The sequence below is a fragment of the Mercenaria mercenaria genome, chromosome 10 (genome assembly GCF_021730395.1).
Source record: "Mercenaria mercenaria strain notata chromosome 10, MADL_Memer_1, whole genome shotgun sequence".
Classification (NCBI taxonomy): Eukaryota; Metazoa; Mollusca; class Bivalvia; order Venerida; family Veneridae; genus Mercenaria; species Mercenaria mercenaria.
In genome coordinates, this window is record NC_069370.1 from 39,730,925 (window position 1) to 39,746,331 (window position 15,407).

General features: G+C 32.8%; 1 protein-coding gene across 2 annotated transcripts in view; it reads right to left on the reverse strand.

Moving 5' to 3' along the window:
- Window positions 1–4,406: 4,406 nt before the first annotated feature.
- Window positions 4,407–15,407, reverse strand: part of LOC123560380 (uncharacterized) — a 59,628-nt gene continuing 48,627 nt past the window's right edge. For both annotated transcript variants that reach the window (XM_045352576.2, XM_045352577.2), the window contains exons 3-4: window positions 7,320–7,536; window positions 4,407–5,030 (exon numbers count right to left, since the gene is read on the reverse strand). In XM_045352576.2, coding sequence (XP_045208511.2) covers window positions 4,985–5,030; window positions 7,320–7,536 — 263 coding nt within the window. In that variant the 3' untranslated portion in view covers window positions 4,407–4,984. The remainder of the gene's footprint in view (window positions 5,031–7,319; window positions 7,537–15,407) is intronic.

Below are 15,407 nucleotides of genomic sequence, written 5' to 3' on the forward strand. Positions count from 1 at the left end.
CGCGGCCGGGGATCGAACCCACGACCTCCCGCACTCGAAGCGGACGCTCTACCACTAGGCTACCGAGGCGGTGTGCATTGTATGAATCAACTTTATGAATTTATTGCTTTCCACCATTCTGTTGTATTTGGATAAGAGGATTCTAAAATAGTTCCATATATGGCCATTAGAAATCTGAGAAAGGCTTTTATAATAATTGCTTATGTGCAATACTATTAATTTGTACCTGTTAGCACTATGGTATATAATTATTACTGCAACACAACACTCAATATACCTATCAAATATTTATGACAGCTTTTATCCGTTTGAGAACAGTACACTGTCTTTCTATATAATGAGTCTGCTGTTTGTATGCTTTTAGACTACTTCATAATACTGACTGAAGCTTAAGTACCACACTGACGATGGAAAGAAAAAATGCAGCCTTTCAGTTGATAATATGTGATAACTAATCAAAGCCTACATGCGTTTCGACAATGACAATTTTGTGGATATCCATCTAGCTTTTATCAGACTTACCAGAATGTAATTTAGGCAGTTTTTATAACAAAAAGTAATAAACAATACCCGTGTAGTAAAATATGTTAGAAAAATCTCTAAAGCGTTAGACATGCTAGCGGACGTGAGAGGTGTTACATATTTCATTACCTCTCAAGAATATACTCAGTAAAACCGGGTCTGCTATTATTCTGCTTGGTTGCATTCTTTGCTTCATATGGATCTTTTTACAGATTTTATTAATCATTACAACAGCAATTTTAAGTGCCGTGTGGCGGCTGTAAAAAGTCTCCGCGTACTTGGATTCAGTGTTGTTACATTTTCTGGTCTTTGGGATCATGGGGTCCACTCAGTTGATGTGTAATAGAGTTACGCTTAAGCCGGTGATAGGGGCGTGAGAGGTGTTGCATATTTCATTACCTTTCATGAACAGACTCAATAAAACCGAGTCTGCTATTATTCTGCTTGGTTGCTTCCAAAGGATTTTATTTTGTAATAGGAATGCGATAGAAAATAGAATCACTTAGGTTGTTTTGTCATACTAATAAAGTATCAACTTAAAATATAGGACTGATGATAACTTAAGTTGCTTTGAAATTTTGAGACATGTGTTGTTTAAACTAAGTATCGATTGTGTACTAATTGCATTTTGTTTATTAAGTAGATAATTATTTTGATTATTCGATACAACCATACATTTTGCATGTCATAAAAAATACAAATAAACTTGAAGCATTAACGTTTCATTTTCTTTAGGTAAATTTCTGGACTTTTGGGATCATGGAGATCATTCAATTTTATTATGTCAGAATTCCACTTAAGAGCAAGTGAACTGTAGGAGAGGTGTGATATCTGTTCAACAACCAATTGGTTCAATGCAGGAGGAAATAGGTCAAGTTATACAGGCCACAAATAGCCAGACATCGCTAATGAAGACATTAGTTTACAAATCTATCGATGTGGAAGACAAATCTAGGGGAAATAATTTGATCTTTAGAGTTTTTTTGGAAAATAGTGAGGAAGACTGTAGTAGCATTATTCTTGAATTTCTTGACAACAGACTGGATATTGTGCCAAATGAAGTGTGTATCAATCGTGCACATAGACTTGGAGTGAAACGACAAAGGACGGATAATAAACCAATTATTGTCAATTTCCGTGGTTTTTATGATGTTGTACTTATCATGAATAAAGTAAGCATGATTAAAACAGTACCAGGAATATCTATAGACTTTGACTGTCCCAAGGAAATTCAAGAAGCACGTATATGGCCAAAGTAAAAGGAAAATAGACAGAAATATACAAAGTCAAAAGTAAAAATAGTAATCCCGCAAAATTGATTATTGATAGCCGTTTAGTTCATGATGAATTTCGTTTTTGTATAAATGAAAATAACTGTCGGTAAGTCAGTCATTTAAAGTTTATTTCATTATTTTTATCTTATATGTGTTTAGAAGAAATTTATCCATGCTATTCGTCTTGCATTTTCGTTTCGGTAAGATTGATAAATCTACGGATATAGTATATTGGTGTTAAAATAATAAGCCTTTCTTACGTTTCGTTTCGGTAAGATCGGTAGCTTAGCCACATTCAGTGTTGTTTTTATATATCTATTTATGTTAATGTGTTTACCGTTTGACAATATAAATGTAACTCAATTGCATAACTTTCAATCACAATTTTCCTTCAAGAAATGCAGGTTTTAAAGATGTATAATTCCTAAAAATCTGTTGACATTCTTTCCTTTTCAAAAGAATGTGTCTACCATATCTGTATTATAGATAGTTTGATGTAATAAACAGAAACATTGTAACATAATTTAAAACATTAATGCTAAATGAAAAATTCGTAAAAATTATTTGTCAAACCTTCTTCAAATTTAAACATATATGTTTTCACTGTTCGTCATATATTTGTGTATACTTTTTATGCCACGATGGGCTGATAGCCTTATGGATTAAATTAATAAACTCTGTAATCAATGTAAGGATCTAACTCATATATGTAGTTTGTATGTCGTCATTAACGGCACGAAGGTCATGTGCTATGGGGTTGCCAACTGGATTTGGCAAGCACGTGTAAAATCACAAGATGGCCTGTCCGGTGTGTAAGAATTTATCCATCCATGCTTAATAAAATGTCTAAGTTGTTGACAACCCTATTCTGAGGACATCTTTAATTATGTTATGTCTGTTATATCAATTGTACCCATACTCTAAAAGGTCCAGGGCGAAATTCTGCTTATTGTATCTGTATGACAGAATTCTATTTAGGCCGCTTTGGGTTTGGCAAGTTTCAATCATTACCTCACTAGACTCAGTCATGTCGAGTCTGCTATTATTTTGACTGGATGTTTGTTTGTTTTGGGTTTAACGCCGTTTTTCAACAGTATTTCAGTCATGTAACGAGGGGCAGTTAACCTAACCAGTGTTCCTGGATTCTGTACCACAGTACAAACCTGTTCTCCTGAATTCTTTACCTCCATGATGAGTTCTTCACTTCGAAAGGATCTCATTTAAGATTTTATTACGTTTTTGGTTTGTGAATTTCAAGAAAAATATTGTTCCGATAGTCTTGATACAGTCTGCTACCATTGATCTTTTATGTGTTTATCATAATTTTTGTAAGTTATGCAATAACCATTTTGTTAGGCTACATTAACTCCATTCCTATTAACAAACAGAGCTGTTTAGATCTCTTAAAGGTGGTCAATCACATTTAAACAACATTTATTGACATTTTTTACTTTTTGTATATTCTGGTAGAGAATTATTTAAGGAACAAAAAGACCGATTACATAGAGTTAGATTCCTATTTGAAATGTATATTTTATTATTTTTATAAAATTTTGTAATTACTCCCCTTTAATATGAAAGTATATAAAAAGCTGGGTATTTCTTTTTAGTTCGATACAATGTCTAGTTTTACATTTGCATTTGATAGACATACCAACTATTGAACAATCTGAACCAAAATGCAAGTTTAAAAGCTGTGTGTAGCTTCTGAATTCATTTATTTCCAATCTATCTTGGTTGCGCAACCAAGATAGGCAAAGGGAGGTAATAATAATTTTTCAAACTTGCGTTTCTAATGAATTCCATCTAAATACATAATTTTTAATGCAAATATTTTACAAATATATTACAATATGTCTAATATTTATACATTTCCTTAGGCAAAGTATGTTTATCAAATTTGTACTTATGATAAAATAACTCTATCTTGGTTGGGCAACAAGGATAGGAAAATGAAATTTTAAAAATACCTCCAGTGAAAATCTAATTTGTATTAAGTGTTAAGTGAACATAAATGAGTGTAAATGATCAGATGCTAAAGTTTCGAACAAATCCGTCACATGGCCAAAATCTGATTATCCACCTTTAAATGCATGAAAATTATTAACATCATGGAAACACAATGGAACCCCCTCCAAAACACTCCAACATACCGAGTATTTTAGACTGAACATTATCCACTCCTCCGATTTAGTTTAGTGTTGGACACAAGTTAGACCGTCACAGGTTTCTATTGCTTCAAGGATTTTAGGTGATCCAAATTTTATTTCATTTCATGGAACCAGTATTACCTGTTCTTGGGAATCAGTAATAAGCTTAATCGTAGATTAATCTATATCAGTTAAGGCCAAAATTGTCCAAACATCCGGATTTTGAAGATGAATACAATGATATTAAAGGGCAATTTTCCAAATTGCAAGTCTACTCAACTAAGATGCACATGGCAATAGTTATGAAACCTTATATTTAGTTAATTTGGGAACATGGTTCAGATATCGTCCGCGATTACTATCGGGCAACTATTCAAGTTCATCGACGCCGTGGTAAATCTGAAAAATCACTGTTATTATCAACATTTTATAATGTGTTGCAAACAAAATAAAACACAAGTTATCTGTTCATTTCTTTTTATTCTTGCACCTTTAGGTTTAATTGTTGTAAACATCGTTATCACTTAGAACTATTATATCGCAAAATATAGAACTGAGTGTTGCCAAAAAGTCTAAAAACAAAAATCTGACAGAATGACGTTTTTGTTTGGAAAATATTGTAAGGTCGTGAACGTCACAATGTTTTCTGCTTTTTTTTTCCAAACATCAATTTTAGTTAACAGTAAATATGAAATACTTATTATTTAATTTGTGAAAATGAAAACATGTTATAAATCATGTAATTATTTATAGCAATACAATCCACATTAAAATTATTTTCCCCGGAAATTTTCAGGATATTACTTTCTTTCAAACGTATTTTACACTGTACAACTCGTTAAAGCATCAAATAAACGGAAGTTAATTCATTGTACGAAATGTCTTTAACGAATGTTTACTTCAAATATTCGATCACTATTTATAGAACAGATTTAGCAGTGCACTGCTAGTATAATTTAACTTATATACATTTCAAAATTTATTTGAAATATTTAATCATCCAGTCCGTTGCTCTTGAACCAGATATTTGATTTTGTATCATTCGTCCTGTAACGTGGCAACTGAAGTCCCGGATCGGCCGCGCCTGAAAATATAAAAAAGGATTTTATCATAAATGTGACAAGAATTTTCACTGTAGGCACTGTTCCCTCGATTATTTTTTAAAACGACTTCGGAATATCATCCAAGTTAAACGTACAAAGATTTTTCCCCTGTGTAAATAGCTATTTTTGAAATAATTGGCGAAGGAATACGGTTTGAAGTAACCTTTTTTCGCGAAATGTCTTACAAGCAAGTTTTTCTACAAAACATGTACATCTGTGTTCCAGTATATTTAGATCTTTTCATGTTTGTCAAAATATGTCAATAAACGCGAATATTAGCCAAAGAAATATTTTATTTGCCTCGGACCATCCGCGTTTATATTTGATTTATATACCAGAAAATTGCATTTTTGGCAATATATGTACTCCCCTTTCTAGACCTCCAGACTAGGATACTATTGTTGAGCGATCTCAGATAGCATATTGGTAACAAAAAATTGATATCAACTATCTTTGATATACTTATGTACTAATATATTGAAAGGACCACTTGTATGAGCTTTACTCATGTTATAAACATTGTTGATATATATCATCTTCCTTGACGTGTATTCATATGCATACATTCGTCTGACAATAACTGGCAAAATAGCAGCCTTGCTATGCATCATATGCGGTGGAAATAAATTAGGAAATGGAAAGAAAAGGCAGAATGGAAAGTGTCCAAAATATGATTCGTGGTTTTGGAAAGGCGAACTACTTTTTCAATCAATCAAATCAAATATGACCATGGACAATGATATGTATGCTTAAAGCAGCTTCCGTATTTTCATTGATTGAATTAATTCATGTTCCCCAAAAGTAATGTTAAATGAATAGAAGGTGGTATTGTGACTTTTTTTACGGAGTAAAATAATACTGTTCTCCCAAGTATTATATTTTTACATGTAATTAGTGTGATAGTGTTTGAGATATCGCTGTATGATATATTATATCTGTAATAAACGTGCCTCTTGGGAAAATTATCCCGCGCTGCATCCTTTATACTACACATAAACCTCAGGACAAGGTGTTTAAATATCTATAAATATTTGCATCAGTTAATGATGCAGATAAAAGAATTTTTGAAATAACTATATTGGTTCTCTCAAATTCATGAACAGCTTTTATTGTGTGCTTTTGGGCTGAAGACTAAAGTTTCAGTATGATATAACTCATTGCCGATCTAATTGAAGATTGTGTATTTAATTCTTTTTTTACGTAAAACGGGATGAAATTTGTAGTCGCATTTTGTCATTACTCGATTTGAATAACATTCTTCAGCGAGAATTTCATAACGTTATGCTGAAGTGGACTTTAAGGTAGTCTGCGTCATTGGAACCTTATAAAACGTCTGACGTTATGAAGGGATAACGCATGTTTTTCGTGTTATAACGTCTGCAGAATCCCGAGGGATTGGTAGGCCCGTAGGGCGAGTGTACCAACGTATCCCGAGGGATTCTGAAGATGTTATAACACGAAATGAACATGCGCTAACGCTTTTCTAGCATAAAACGCAAGAAAAAAAACACTGATAAATGAATACATGTACATTCTACCTCAACGTCATTAAATTTCCATAAAATGCGTGGGGATATCTGAGTTGTTTTTTCATGTTGACGTCATTTCCATTTGAATTATCCGTTTTAGGGTCGTAATACGTTTATGCTTTGCCAAGGAACGCGCATATATAAAAAGGTGTTATAACAGCACGTGAGCGCGAGAATCTCTCTGTTGACACACGTTTTCTCTCTTGTTGAAAACACCCCCGAAAAGTGACAAGAACAGCAGTTTCATGCTAGAATTTTCGTTTACGCGCTATGCGCTTGTGAAAATATGAAAATTATTCCACGTTTCGATTAAACATACCGAATATTCGCGAAAAACAAAAAAATATCCTCTACATATTGCTTAAATTGCTTAAATGGTGACACTTCTGAACTGTATGCAAAATATAACTTGACGATATGTGCAGCCAGATTGTGTATTTGGTTTCATTTACTGAAACGTTACTTTTCCATAACTCCGTTGACGGCTAACATGGGCCGAAAAATAGAAAGAAAGCCTCATCAGTATTTGGGGTATTGCCCAAAGTGTCTGTGAGGTGGGTAAGAGAGATTATATATGCAGATATTGGTTTGTAACTAACCCCACAAAGTCGAAGCGAACCGACTGGAGAATTCGATATGCAGAACGAGCAGTCTTCAACAGTACATTCTGTTTATTGGTTAAATGAACTAGAACTGATTCCCGGACCGTTTCATAAATCAAACACATATTTTCAAACTTACCTATGACATCTAAACACTCCAGGAAAAGATGATTCTATACATATTCTTGAACCACTGAATGGCCACTTTGTAGAAGATGCTGATGATGAGGATGAGGAAGAGGTTAAAGCAGATGGAGGATTAGAATAAAGTTCTTCAACAGTGTCTGTATTAACTAGCTGATAATTGGGATCTTCTTCCATGTACATTTGTCTGAACTGATCGTCATCTTCTGCAACTGAATATTTAATTGTATTTAATTTAGTTATTCAATTTATTCACAATATATATTTAACCAAGCATGTTTAAATTTATGGAATTATTAAAAAAACTGATAAGAAAGCAATTCTATCAAACTTAGCAAACTATGTTTAACACTCTATGTCTTTGAGGGCATCTATTGCACATATATAACAGACCATCCTCTCAGAAATAGAATACACTATATAAGGATCTACACTAAAGTCTTGTTGAATGGTACAAGTCAAGCAAAATACATGTTCTTTTGTGTTCTGTATTTAACCATGCAATAAGTCCACGACATAAAAGAGGTTTAGAAGTATGTAATGAATATAAAACCTTTTATAATATTACTAATAAGTTTTTAAAATATGGTGATGTATCTTTTAATTAACGCGTATGTGAAAATAATGAGTAATGAATAGGGGAAAAAAAGAATAATTTGGTTAAAGACCTCAGCCTGATTTAATTCTAATTTTGTCCAAGCACAATAAGTTCAATTTTAAAAAAAAATTATAAAGACTTTCTACCAGCAAGACAAAATAACATGTTTCGTTATACTGAAAGTAATCCTGTTTGAAATAACAATTATATCAAACTACGTAGCCGTTAAAAAGCCCGACATTGCTTTACAACTTTGCTTTCATACTATTAATAAAGTGAATAAAATTCCTTTTAATCTTGTCGCCTAAATGGCTACCTGCTGGTGTAAAATTGTGTACGTTTCATTTATTGTTCATAGAAAAGCCAAAAAAAAGAGACAAAACAATGAGTAGCCAAAAACGTTAACATATTCAGGGTATGAATGAATTTGCAACTACGTAGAAAAACGCCTCTTAATGCGTAAACAAAATATTAGAACCCCCATCTTACTATCTCAGTCTCAGTGTCTGTCTCTCTGTCTCTACAAGCAAATCTAGTGATTCAATTAAGTTTTGCAGATTATGTTTGTGGAAGAAAAAAAAAGAACACGTTTACATATGCAAGTTTGGCATGACATGTAAAAAGAAGCCTTATAAATCATTTTGTAAAACTACTTTTATTGGATGTAACTGTTCTGCGCTCAAAGAATCCTTTGTAACTGTTTTCTGGGAATCCATGTATCAGACATTGTCTTCATGTTTGACAGAATTTTAGAACACATGCCAATGGAAATAAATAGAGTATTTGTGCTTGTCAGAATGAACATAAGACGCAATATTTTCACCAAAGGAAAATTGTAAAATCTGGTGTTTACGACTGAGAAATATTTCGATCTAACATGTTTTTTTTTTATTTCATTGCCGATGCTAGGAGACATGTTAAATGGATGTTGTATATTTCATAACTCCCATGAACAGACTCAGTCAAACCGAGCTTTATTTCATTTTGTTTTGCTTGGTTGAGTTCTATACTTCCAATGACCTTTTTATAGATTTATTTTTAATGGATGTAACCAAATGTTATTCATCTGGCTCGAGTAAACAGTAAAAATATACTTAGTATTTGATAATTTTCACTATGAGATGTATTTTATCCTATAACTGTTAATAATAATAATAATAACAACAATAATCACAATAATAACAATGACAATACTGATTATTAAAAAGGTTGAAATATTTGGCTATGAGCTAGCATATGGTTCTCAAAACTTACAAGGGATACATAAAGATCTAAATAACGACTAACGAAACTGTCCGGTAAATTATTGAAGTAAACGTAAATATTGAAAAAGCCATATACTCGTATATGTCATTATCTCCTATAAAGTCTATAGTACTGACTGCTTGCAGTTACCTATTTGTTGGTAAACATGTACAAACAATATCGATACACCCACTCTCAGAATTAGCAACTTCTGTGAATATCATACAAACTAACTAATGCTAGAAATACCGCTTTATAGCAATAGTTTTCCTAAACTTCCCTTTCCACATTCGACACTACTATACCATTTATACAATACATCATGTGGAAGAACTCCGAGGGCGGTAACAGGAACTTTTTACACACTCAGAACACCTTGCTTAGTTTGATTAAGAGGTTAATATACGGCTTGGTTGTGCCTTCTTGCCATAATGGCACACCTAGAAAACACCTACAAACTTATAGGGCCTAAGCATCATTTGTATTGATTTTATCATCAATAGTGCCATCAGTATTTGACAATCGATCTGAAAATGATTCAGCACCCTTTCGCCTGCCATAATGACGTTGTTACATGACGTCAACGTCAGAACGCGCTGACGTTCCGGTTACCCGGGGCCATTATGATTATGGCGCGTGAGGCGCACTGCGCCATTATGGATTCGTCAATCGAGGCCGTTATGACTGTTTTAAACGCCTTTTTGTTACTTTTTATAGTAACGTATATAATAATAGATTTTAATTTATCATTGAGGTTGGTATTATCCATTATAAACTTCAGTCATTTGTGACAAAATAAAAAATCAATTTTGAGTTTATTTGTTGATGAATTGTTAACTTGTTACACAACTTCCAGGATATCTTGATTAGCATAAAATGAACATTACCATGCAAAATATTTGTAAAATGTATTTTTTTGCGGAAAAGGTGATTTTGGTCGTATTTTTTCTGTAGGAATAAAACATTTCTCGCAATAAAATGGTGCTATTAAAGATATTCTAAACATTTAAAACGACCCTGCTACCACCCTTTGGCATGGTATATGAGGTATATCTGGATCTTAGAAAAATGCGTCGTAATTCACAAGCATCCCGTCTACGGATTAGATGGACTAACAGTAGTTGTAAACCCATGCGGGAGTCTGTTTGTTGATTTTTGTCTCATGTCAGTGCAGCGAATACATTCCCCTGCGTGATGGCTACACCCAATTTATATATTTTAAGAAAACAATCTATACTTTTTATAACTTAAAACACCTAACAAGGATTACTCTCGACATGAACATTTAATAAGAAACATTTATATTACTTGAATTGACAGACAATCGTTACTCGATCTCTCAAACTCGCTTATTTCAAAATTCCGACTATCTCGAAAACATTTTCAAGCGTGCACAAAAATATCATTTTTAGTCGAATTTCGTTTATCTCGAAGTAAAATATTCAATCTCTTGGAATTTGAGATATCGAGTTTCAACTGTACTTATACGAAAGTCTTCACTGATACAGTATTTGTTGTTTATAATGCCATTATATTATATTATATTATATTATATTATATTATATTATATTATATTATATAATGTTATGTTGTTTATATTGGTAGATTTCGACAAATGAGATCCGCCGTTGCTTCCGTTTTATACAGGTATATACTAGTTTATTTAAACCAGTTATGCTTATGTTATGATTTAAAAAAAGTGTTCCTTCTAATGACATTGGTAATGGTTGCTTGTCATGCTGCATTCTGTTTCATAAACATACCTTCCTTAACGCTATGTATTTTCACCTACATGATCTCAATAAGAACAAGACTGTGGAGGAATATTAATTGAAAACATCGCATTTTCATAGAAACAAATTGCCATGAATTAATCACTATATAATTATCTCTTATGGAAGCGGTATTTCGTGGCACCTAAAATAGACGTATGCAAGTAATTCGCACGTAATTCTCATGTGTGATTTATGTTTACCGTATATACAATGAACTGAAACCCCGACCATATTCCCGTCAGATAGGTAAAACTTTAACTCTTTGTATTAGACCCCAAATTTTATAATACACAAATGTACGGCAACACATTTCTTTTGTAAAAGCATAGAACATTTTCTGCATTATTTCAAAAGCGTTGCAACTGTTTACTACCTTATGCACAATATTTTTGGCTATCAATTTATATTTATATTTGCGTCTTCTATTAGCAATTGTAACGACACATTTAAGCCTACTTGTTGATAGAATTATTATAAATATATTACGAATGTTATATTATAACTGTTCATCCTCCATCATTAAACATTACTGTTTGTTGAATAATCATTAATATTATATACCTTTCTCAAATGCGCTCATTTGATTGGTTGAAATGAGTGCACGCGCGGGTCCGCAAAAAGCGATATTGACCTGCAAAAGTGATACTGACTCTTGTGATATCACTTTTTCTTATATGTGTGAAATATGGGCAAGTCAAATGAATGCATTTGAGAAGGGCATATAATATAACAATTATAGACTTATGTTTCGGTCAATATGTGTTTTTACGGACCTGTAAAAATGATATTGACCGAGGACACATAACCTCAACATAAGTCAATAACTGTATATTATTTGTTTAAAAGATCATGTTAACGATACATTGTATTATAATAATGTGTTGTTTATTATGCATGACGATGTACCATGTACAAGTCCTTAATAAAATTCAGTTCTGTTCTGTTCTATAAGAATATATTGCAAATATCTTATGTAAATAAGTTTGTAACACTAGTTACTTTCAGAGTAATCACTTTTTATGGATTTTGAGAGAAATTATTTTTCGCCTAAAATGTGTAAGTTGGTCCCTTTAAAGTCATGAACATAATGAAATAAAGAGGACGAGTTTTATAGATTTTCTATACGATTAAAACTAAAATTCTTTCCAACTCAAAATGTCACAAAATTATTTTTTTTACATCGAATTGTCTTATTTGATACACCATACCTGCTATGGCTTCATAAATAAAGTCGCTCTACAAGAAATCAAATTAGTTGAAACTTTGCAGTTTCAACAAATATGGATAATAAGTTGAACCATGAATTTACTCGCACATAAACACACATAAGGTCTTATGAATACACCTAAAGTGAACCTATTTGATTTACTATCTAATAATATCACAGTTGCGAGAACAAGATAAATTATCTGGTTATGGTTCTTCTATTCCCTGTAACATTCGGGGAACTAAAAGGGGATAGGAATGGTCACCCGTTTATTTAATGTTGAACTTGTGTTGAACTTGAATGTGGTAATAGTTGAGAAAATGATCCCATGGCATGTGCTTTATAGGTATCCATTTTATACCTTAATTGTTTTCCACATTCTGTTGTATTTCAGATAAGAGAATTATGAACTACTTCCGTCTAAATCCATTAAAACTGTGGTAAAGACTTTTACAATAACATAGGTGCAAAATTATTAAAATGCACCATTATGTTATGGGAGCTAAATGTCACTCAATAAAACATGATGAATATCTGTGGCAGCTTTCATCCGTCTTGTGACAGGTAACTGGCGTTTTATTTTATTTATATGCTTTTTGTATGATTCCGCCTCCCTTTTAGAACTGTCTGAATATGCCTTGATACAGCAGAAAAATAAGAGAATGAAACAAAAGCATCCTTTCGGTTGATATCATGTGATAACTTTAATTAAAGCCTACATGCATTTCGACAATGGTCATTAACTGATATCCATCCAGCTTTTATTAGACTTATCAGAATGGGATTTAAAGGTATGACATCTAATGTTGTGAAACAGATCAGTAATCTGTGATGTCTGGGGAAAGAGAGAATTGTACTTCACTTACTAAAGGAATCGTTCCTCCCGAATGTAAATTTGTCACTTGTAAAGTAGGTTTCTCATTACACACGTGTTTTACACGCTAATGGACTTTGCTTATGACACTTATGTTTCGTATTTTCTGTAATAGTTTTGCAGTTTTTGCAGTTAAATCAGAACGCACGCCTAACTAGAGTTTAGAACACCTCCGTAAAACCATCTTCACTTCCAGTCGATTTGTGGACATGTCCCTTTAACACACCTCGTCTAAAGAGCACTCCCGCCGGAAACGCCGTGACAATAGATCAATTAGACCTCAAACACGGTAAAACATCGGTAAGTGTTCTGCTTAAAACTTTCCCCATAAACTGCGAAAATGCACGCGACAGATCAGAAAAGATTTCATTAATGGTCTTTTATAGTTATCTGTAAATATTGACTAACTTAAGCGATGAAATCCGTGATAAAAACTTTAAAACGTTGAAGAAACACGTTCACTGATTTGTGAAATTTCAAACCGTGGTTAAATTTATGCTCTGGAAAAAAAGAGCGCAATGCGCAGAAAATATTTTGACGTGATTTTAATATTTAATACATTAATATGAAATTAGCTTTAAAGATAAGATAATCTTTCTGTCTTCAAAACAATCTCGCAATAAGAGTTTTGAAAAGTCCAATTATGGTTAATGAAATGTGTATGGTTACCTCCTTTCAAGTGATTTTACATTTCGTAATTTTATTCTTCATATGCCATAACTTTGCATACGACATTACATAATTATTCAGTTACTGATGCTGAAAAAATCAATGTGTTAAAGGTTTTCATGTTAATTCTTTGACGGATGATGAGTACGAATCAACACTCCGAAATTTTGCACAAAAACTCGGAATTCAACATAGAATTTTGATATGACTGAAAATGAAATAATCGACAACCTGTAATACTAGTCAATAAAGCTAAGAAGTTATCGAATGTAAAAGTAATCGCCTGCACCCCCATCCCCACTCCCCCCTGCCCAGCGTGTTTTATTCCGTCGCTTCTTACAAAAGTAGCTGGAAACTAGCAAATGTTAAGCCGTTATTTAAAATGGGCTCAAGACATCAAATCAAATTTTAGATCATTTTTATATAAACTGCTTGGATAAGATCATGGATATAGTAGTATTCAAACATATTTACAATTATCTCCATATAAACAATTTGATTTATCGAAACCGAAGCTAGTCTAGATTTTTAAATGGCAATTCAACCGTTTTTTTTTTCTATTAAATGATATTCATAATCCATTACGTAAAGCGTTTAATGAAAAGGCAGCAACCTGCATTGTTTTGTGTTATTTATAAAAATCTTTAGATAGGTGATGGCTCCTGGTCTTCTCTTTGAATTGCATCAATATCCAATCTCTGAAAATTTTATAAATAGGCTATCTATCACGAGAAAATTGGTTTCGTGATTAAAAAGACTGTAAATGCTGGTGTTCCTCAAGGCTTGGTGCTAGGTCCCCTTTTATTACTGACGTACATTAATGATATACGTGAAAAGTTTCACAGTTTCTTTAAACAATACAGAATATACTAAAAGAACTCCAAACAAAGAATGACAGACTATCCCATATTGGCCAAAACAATGATGGTCTCGTGTTCTTCTTCTTCCTGTTCCAAGTGTTTGTCTTTATTCTTTAATAATATACAACTCGATTTTGTTGAACATAAAAACCACCTAGGGGTTATATTGTGTCAAAACAGATAAATGAAAGAAAAACGATACAAAGCTGTTCGAATTGTTACTAACTTAACATGTTTACACAAAATCTATGATACCATCGTCACTGTAATTATGGAATAAACTTGATCAAGATACTCGGGAAGTCGAATCATAGCCGTGTTTAAGTACAAACTAAAGAGAAAGTTTATTTCACCAAAATCCATATTTTTCTTAACTGATGAAAGACAATACTATGTATTACATGCGTGCATCAAAGGTAATTGTAGCAATTTCAATACAGACCCCTTTTGTATTGATTTAGTTGCATATGAGCACGCAAATGTCTTGCCCTCTCAACGTCAACAAACATATTTGGTATCGAGAACAAAAATGGTGAGGCAAGTTTCATGCCCTTTAACTGCATAAACGTACAAAAAAGGCTTCTTTAAGAATCTAACAGTGTTATCATTTTATTGAACATTTCTCTAAAATTCCGCTGATGGCACTATTACGGGTAGATGCTGTTGGGACGTCAAGGGACGGTAGATGCTATGCGATCGGCATATTCAGGGAAATTCATTAACTGAGGAGTTGTGTTTTGTCTGCGTTTATTCTTTCTTAACTTCTTTTTTTTTCCTTTACTAGTATTATCACACAGTCTTTCCACTTTCCACGAATGATTTATCGAAACCGAAGATTGAAAAGTCCAATTATGG